Below are 7,593 nucleotides of genomic sequence, written 5' to 3' on the forward strand. Positions count from 1 at the left end.
CCTCTCCCCGCCCTCCCCTGCCCTGCCCCGCTACCTGATCCCGGCCTGTCGCCAGTACGACACCATGGCTGCGGCTGCGGCCCGCAAGGTCAGCGCGACGGGCAAGGCCGCACGCAGCAGGAGGCGTCGACCAATCGGTAGGTAAGGACCACCCCCACCTGCCAATCAGTACTCACGCTACCTCAGGAAGACCCGCCAATCGCCGCTAAGTAGCTGCCTCGGGCCCATCGCAACCAATCAGAACGCGAGGTGCGGAAGGTTGTGAGGCCAATCAAAGTGCCGCGTGGGCTGGGCGCGGAAGGCGGTGTAGCCAATTAGAGTGCCGCGTAGCTGGGCGCGGAAGGCGGTGCAGCCAATCAGAGCGCCCCTGGCCTGGAGCGGAAGGTGCTGAGATGGGGTGGAAGTTCGCAGTCGCCGCCTCAGCTCCAGTCTCCCCCAGGGTCGTTCAGCTCAGGTCTCTCCACAGTGCAGGGCCGTGGTTGAAGCAACCTCCATTTCTTGCGGGCCTTTGCTGCCGTGGTTCTCACCCACCTTACACCTGAGGCCATTGGCGAGGTGTGCATAGGGGGTACATGCGGGTGCACATGCACCCCCTTAGACTGGCTGTGACCCCCTGAGAGAAGCAACATCCCCTTCCCTCCCTTGGAGACCCACAGCAGGGTTAGGAGGCACCGGTCATCCAAGCGTATAGCCTTCGAATGGAGCAAACGAAGGCACCGCCAGGGGCCCTGCTCTGGTCAGCACCTCGTGCCCTGTGAGGAATTTGTGTGGTGGATGGGCCAATGCAGACGATGCCATGAACCTAGAATATCGCTCAGTGTTAAAAAAACCTCTTTTTTCCTTCAACTTGTTAATAACTTTGTTCTTTCTTCAATGTAAGGGGCCCCCAAAGAACTCTCTGGCCCAGGGCCCCAGTGGCCCCCTGCACGGTTAGGGGTAGGGTGGCCGTCATAGAGGGCGTTCTGGTTTTCTGCTCCTCTGTCCTCTATGGATACGTTACCCAGCACCTTTATGTCCTCTAGTTTTCTCTTCAAGAGAAAAATTGGAAAAAAAAATTCTCTTCAAGAGTAAAATAGAGGATATAAAGGCGTCTGGTTTCATATCCATAGAGGACAGAGGACAACCGGACTGTTCTCTGTGATGGCCGCCCTATCCAGGGGCCCCTTGGACAACGCCAGCTCTCAGTTTGCATTCGTTTTGAGTACAGAAAAATGATAGAACAGTTTTGCTGCTGCAAAGAATACAACAGATCAGAAAGCTTTTCACACCATGAATCCCTATTTGAAATCTCTGGGTTTCTCTTGTGAACGGTGCTAACATTATGCTAGCAACAACCTTGAAAGGATCCTAGTGCACCCCAGGATGCCAGCTTGAAAATCATTGCTTTACTGTTAGATAATCATTGGGGTAGTTGATGAAATTTTTTTTCCAAAAAAAAATTTGCTTCTAATCCAGTATTTTTTTTTTTAAATAGGCGCATCATGTTTAATAGCTAGCTGCCCCAGTAATGTGGCTACGGCACAGTCAACATTTGATTTAAAAACCCGCTTGTCATGTAATGAGGCTTTTTCCCCAAATTATTAAGTGCTATTATTTTTGCCTAAAGGCTGCTCAGCGTGTGATTTGAAACCTTTTTCAAAATGCACTTGTCAGGAGTGAACTTCAAGCTTTTGCTATTGAAGAAATGAATGACAGGAGTGTCAGACTGAAGAAAAGGGATTTCTGCTCCATCTCAGCCAGTGAATCCTTTGGCTACATGCGATGTCTTTCCAGGGTCTCGGTAAGTAAGAGAGCTCACTCTACACTTAAAAGCTCTACAGTACATCTCCACAGGCAGCCAAGGTTCTTTGGGTGAATCTGATATCTTCTTTTTGACCAACTTAAATAGTTACAAAAAAGTGTTCTTAGTAAGCTTTCAGGTGTAAAAACCCTTCGTGGTGCAGAGGAAGCATCTGCACTTGGTGCGTGCTCTTCCTGGATGTCCTTAGACCAGTGGTTCCCAACCTTTTCTGGCTGTGACCTGCTGCTGGGAGTGGAGTGCGGCGGCAGCAGCGGCGGTGGCCTGGCGGTAGGGGAGCTCCCGGCATGCAGCACTGCCAGCATTGCCCCTGCAACCCTCATTTGGGTTGCGACCCAAGGTTGGGACTGTTGCCTTAGACCAACACGGCTACAACCCCTACATCTCCATAGCACATGTAAGCTAGCTTTGCTAGCAGCAGTCTGGTTGTGTGGAGCTTTCTGCAGAGTTAATTTGTCCTGATCAAAAGTGAATAAAACAACCCAAACAGAGCTCCATGGTACCTCTGCTAGACTGCTTCTTGTGCCCAAGCCAGCTCTAACCATGACTCCTTACATATTTCTACCCTATGCTGCAATATGTGGTATTTACCTCCATGGTACAAAGCAGTCTCAAATATGGGCTATAGTAGTTTGATGATTCTTCTGATTGGTTCCACTGTGGGATGGGAAGTGCCCTCCAGGGGTTGTGCAGCCACAGGAGGATTAATTTTTGTATTGTAGCAGGTATTTTATATTGTGGGGTGTTTGGATGGCTCTTTCAAATGTTAAATCTATTTCTCTACTGGAGTGTCCTTGTTGCATAAAGGAAGATTTTAGACTAGGCAGGTAGGCATCATTAATGTTCTCCTCAGCACAGATGTGGTGGTATCTGAGGGCCTGACTGTAGATTATTGGTATTCTTGGGATGATTGCGGGCTTTGTGGATACAAGTATGGTGATCCATGGTTTTTTATGTAGCCTAGCCTCTTGCATAATTTCCTGGACCATCACAACTACATCACTTTAACACTACCAAAGATCCTTAAGACGGATTTAGGTACTTGGATGTAGATCTAAGGGTTGTAAAATATTTCTGTAGAGTGTTATGCTTAAGGAATAGGTAAGGGATACTTTTGAAAGTGTAATTATACTCATGCCAGCAATTCTGGATGACATACATTTCAAGTTTTAGTAAGGAATGACAAAATAAACTTTCTGTCTAATGGAATTTATGTATGGAAAAAGCAAGGGAAATTCCAGCTTAATGGAGAAAAGCACTTAACTAGGAATCAAAAAAGACACATACTGTTAAGTTAAATAAACTTAACATCTATCCCAAGCACAATGACAGAACAAATACAAAAGGTAAAAAAGCAATAAAGCTGCTTAAGTTTATAAAGGAAGATTTAGCCTGAAAAATCTTGCTTTTGTTTTATGGGATTAAGAAATAGCTGAAGAAAGCATACTAGATGTGATACTTGCTCATTTTTATTGGATACACCTGAATTATTCAATGATAATTCTGTCTAATGGCTACTACTCTACTAGTGGATGAGCATGGGTACAGGCATGCCATGTTGCATATCCCAGTGTTGTATAGGGAAAATGACAAAAGATGTTTCCAGTTAGATAGCATTGTACCTTATTGAAAAGAAGAAAAAAGCAGATGTATTAAGGTTTCAGGTTCTGTAATCAATGAGTGAACATGCTGTAATTCTATGATTAAGAAATGTGATGTGTATAAGGTTCAGATATTTTAATGTTTTATGAAACTTAAGGGTATACAAGAAATAGCCTAAATATTTTGAACATATTAAAATGTATGGGATAGTCTGGCTAAATGAGATCAGGGCAGTAACTATTCTTTTTGCAGAAGCCTTGTTTCTGACTGGGAAATAAAAACAAGATGCTACTCTCCTGATAGGAACCAAGTGTTTGGGTAGGAAGCAAAGTCCTGCTTCACACCCCTTGAAACCAGGACTGGAGCCTGGGAAAAGGCTTCTCTGCTTTCCTGAGGCCTCTTCTGCCTGCTTCCCTTTGGCCCGCCTCGCCTCTCCCAGAATCATTTCTAGGAGTGGAAATTTTCCACTCCTAGAAATGCGTTTGTACTTGGCCCTAGATTTACTGTCTAAACCTCAAGGGCTCTATTTTAGTGTTTTGGGGCCCCCTTATGGTGGGTAGTTGTTGATGCATATGGTTGTAGCGGGGGGCGGGGGAAGACTTCCCGATTGATGGTGGCATCTGCCTTTCAATTTGACATTGCTTCAAAGGACCTCTAGTCTGCTACTTCTTCAAGGAACTGAGGCAAGCATATTGGTGCATTTGCTTGTTTTTGTGTGTTTTTTTATAGGAAATATAATAGTGGGGTGGACTGATGCATTTCCTTTGCGGGGGGTTTTGTGCCTGGCTGGGCTTGTTAGCTATCTGATTAGTTTGGAGGATGTCTCAGGTAAGGGGGAGAATCTGGCTGTGGGAATTGGGGGTTTTTGCCCTTGTGTCCAGGAGATTCCTCCTGGGATGAATATTTTGTTGATGAAACAGGTTTTCATACGATCTGGTCCTTGCCTGGAGGCACTGAAGAAGTGACAATCTTTTCCTATCCTAATTTACCAGTGGTGGATGCTTGTACTTCAGTTGTGTCAGAATGTAAATGGACCAATACAAGGGCCAAACAAGAAGATCCTCATGTGACCAACATGGTCCAGGCAAACACAAAGAATGTATAGTTTCTACTGAACCCTCAGGGATTGTATACTACTAAAGGCAAGACTTTGTTCTGATCTCCTGCAGACTGGCATACTAGAGAAGATGGGTGAGTGTTCTGCTGTGCCCTGCTACAGCAATCTATTATCCATCTTTCCTCCTCTCCTTGAATCTCATTGTTTCCTTGCCAGCTGAGCTTTATGAGTTGTCTAATTGTCCAACTCCAGCAAACCTCTGCTTTTGAGCTAAGTCTGTGGTGTCCATGCCAAAAAGTGTAAGCAATTAATTAGTAGTGGTTGTTGGGGTAGCAGATTTGCCGATGCAATGAGATGTCTCTATGCCTGCAAAGTGAAGAAGGTACTTAATTCACCTTCACAGCTGGCCCATGGAGGCAGAAAAGAGTGGGAATGACCATTGCTAGAGTTGCAGGAGAGTGAAGGAAGTTGGAATTAGTTAAAGAAAGAAACAGCACAGCTATACAAAGCCAGGGATTTTATTTCTAGCACCTCCTTTTCAGAACATAATAATTTACCCCTCCCCAGAAGATTTATACCTCTTCCTTGATCCCTTGGATCTGGGCTTTGGGACAATTCCCACCAGCCTCCTTAACAAAAAGTGACTGTTTGGTGTCTAGGGACAAAATCCAGATCCCTGAGGTAGCAAGTGTCCTACCCCATCAGCCTCCCCTCAGGCCCTGGCCATGGCACTTGCATATGGGGGTCAGTGGCAATACCCACAGCACTGGCTGTCTTGGCCCTCTCAGAGGGGAGGAACCCCCCTCATTTTGCGGATGATGTTAGCCAGTCTCTTGGCCAGGCCCCCCCTGCTAGGCTCTTCCACGTGAAAGGTTCTGGTCAGCAGGTTGTAGAAGGAGCCATAGCACACAGCCACCACAGTGCAGGTGAGACAGATGACATTATATGGCATGCTGAAGTCAGGTGTTGGCAAGTTCACCAGAAGCGGCTCTGTGTAGAGACGCACAAAGTAGCTTGAGCCATCAGAAGAAGGAAATCTGGAGATGAAGGCAACATGGGGTGTCAGTCCAAGCACAACGTTCTAGCAAGACCCTTCCTAGCACTGGTGAAGACAGACGGCCTACTAATGCTTCTGAGTGTGCCTGTCTCCCACACAGAAGTTGAGCTTCTCTTTCCAGCCAGCATTAGAAATGGATGCCTGGGAATCTCTGAAACCCTGTCAAAGAACCTCCATTCCCTCAGGAGAGGCTGACATGTCAGGTGAAGTGTATGTAGGAAGAACCACTCATTTGGGCACAAGACTGAACCAGATGAGGGAGAGGGCTTGCAGAGAGGAGCCACTCCAGACTCTGCTAGTACATGGGGGATGCTCTGGATTCCTTGTAGGAGAACAAGCTTATATAAGGGAACTGGACTTTCCCTCAATACTGCGGGGGGGGGGCGGCAGCTCTTCTCAACAGAGACTCCTAAGAGTCAACTTTGGTGACTCAGCTTCTGCCTGCAAGCTGCTTCTACCAGATGCAAGAACAGCTCAGTGACTATCTAGGAACCCCAGCCCCAAACAAGTGATCTCTCCTTCCCTTCCTCTCCCTTGAAGCCCAGAGAGAAGACACACTCACAGTGAGGTGAAGAGAGGACTCTCCTCAACACCTACAGCTTTTGCTGCAACGATACTTGGCACCAGGGCACTCAGGACAGATGGGCTAAGGAGACAAAGGATGTGTTAGCTTCAATCCTGCTAGAAAACACAGCGCACACAGATTGCATCCCCAGAAACCAGATGCTGAGTGCTGTAATGGACACTGAACAGGCAAGCCCTACAGAAGTATGCTCCATAAGCTACCCCAAAGCTGGGACAGGTGGTTACCTCACGTAAAAGCCGTGGTTAGGGTCAGGGGTGTACTCTGTCCATTTCAGTAAGGCTCTCTCGAATTGGATGGTGATCTTGGTGGCAGAGTTTGCTGGGAGCTGGATCAGCATCTCCAGAAGATGGGGCCGCCTTCGGTCCTGAGCTGGCTGGTAGTGGATGTAACCTAATACAGAAGCACGGGATCCTGGGATTCTTCCACTGTACAGCTTACCACTCGCATGCTACTGTTGCCTCCATCCTCCCCAGCCACACAAAATGGCCCAGAGAGCAAATCTATCCAAATAATACAAGCTTCCACCTCAAGTTAAACTTAAAAGGCAAATCACTGAACTGGCTAGGTACTTCAGACAGGGGTTACTGAAATAACAGTGCAGCTCTTGACAGCTAGAGCTGCAAGGAGCACATCTTTTGTCCCCACTTATTTTACATGTTGCTGTCTAGACATAGCAAAATATCCCAAAACAAAGACCTTCTACTGGACACACTTGTCCCCTAGGGAAGAGGATGAGAAAGCAAAGCAATGCTGATGGTTGGCTGTTGTGATACTTAATGCACTAATGAAACACACTCTCAACCTAGTTTCTGACCACAGTATAAGAGCCCGTGTAGAACAGACTATCCTGAGCTCAGGCTTTATGTCCTGAAGCAGAGGTAATTTTTCTGTTATTAACTTTTCCCAAGCACTCGTGTACTAGGCACTCTCCCACTGATTTCCCAGCAACCTGGATAAGGACTGAACTGTTTCTGGAATATGATCCTAATGCCAGGGGAGCCAGGATAGTGTGCCCCAGGGAGGGTCTCCTTACTTGGCTTGTTCTCCTTCCCCTTGGTGATGATGGTCAGAGTGTGAATGTACAGTCTCAGGTACCAGGGCACTGTCTCCAGTAGTATCACAGGGAAGGCACGGTAGGGATGAGTGTTATAGATCAGGGTGCTGATTTCTCCAGTCTGCAGGCCATATCCACTCACATAGCGTTGAGCATGGAGCACCGGTGTTGAGAGATCAGCTGTAAATGGGAAACAGCAGCCAATGTCCAGAACCTAGCTGTAACTCTGAACCCAAGTGCCCTCCTACCACTCAGCACAGAGCTCAGGGGACAGACACTTCCCACTTACATGACCGCTGATGTCTCCCACCCTAGCCTGAAGCAGAAGAGGGGGAATTTCTACAGAGTGGGGTGGGAGAGGGTCAGGTGCATAGTCAGACTTTTGTTTCCCAACAAGAACACACTCCGCTTCCTTTGCAAGACCCTCGCGTACCCTCAT

General features: G+C 47.2%; 1 protein-coding gene across 1 annotated transcript in view; it reads right to left on the reverse strand.

Annotated features, from left to right (window-relative positions):
- Window positions 1-4,550: 4,550 nt before the first annotated feature.
- The window catches only part of PIGT (phosphatidylinositol glycan anchor biosynthesis class T), a 6,920-nt gene continuing 3,877 nt past the window's right edge, over window positions 4,551-7,593 (reverse strand). The window contains 4 exon segments of the mRNA XM_014520164.2: window positions 4,551-5,494; window positions 6,077-6,160; window positions 6,325-6,490; window positions 7,134-7,334. Of these exon segments, the coding sequence (XP_014375650.1) occupies window positions 5,242-5,494; window positions 6,077-6,160; window positions 6,325-6,490; window positions 7,134-7,334 (704 nt within the window). The 3' untranslated portion in view covers window positions 4,551-5,241.

This window comes from Alligator sinensis, unplaced genomic scaffold, assembly GCF_000455745.1.
Source record: "Alligator sinensis unplaced genomic scaffold, ASM45574v1 scaffold970_1, whole genome shotgun sequence".
In the NCBI taxonomy this organism is placed as follows: Eukaryota; Metazoa; Chordata; order Crocodylia; family Alligatoridae; genus Alligator; species Alligator sinensis.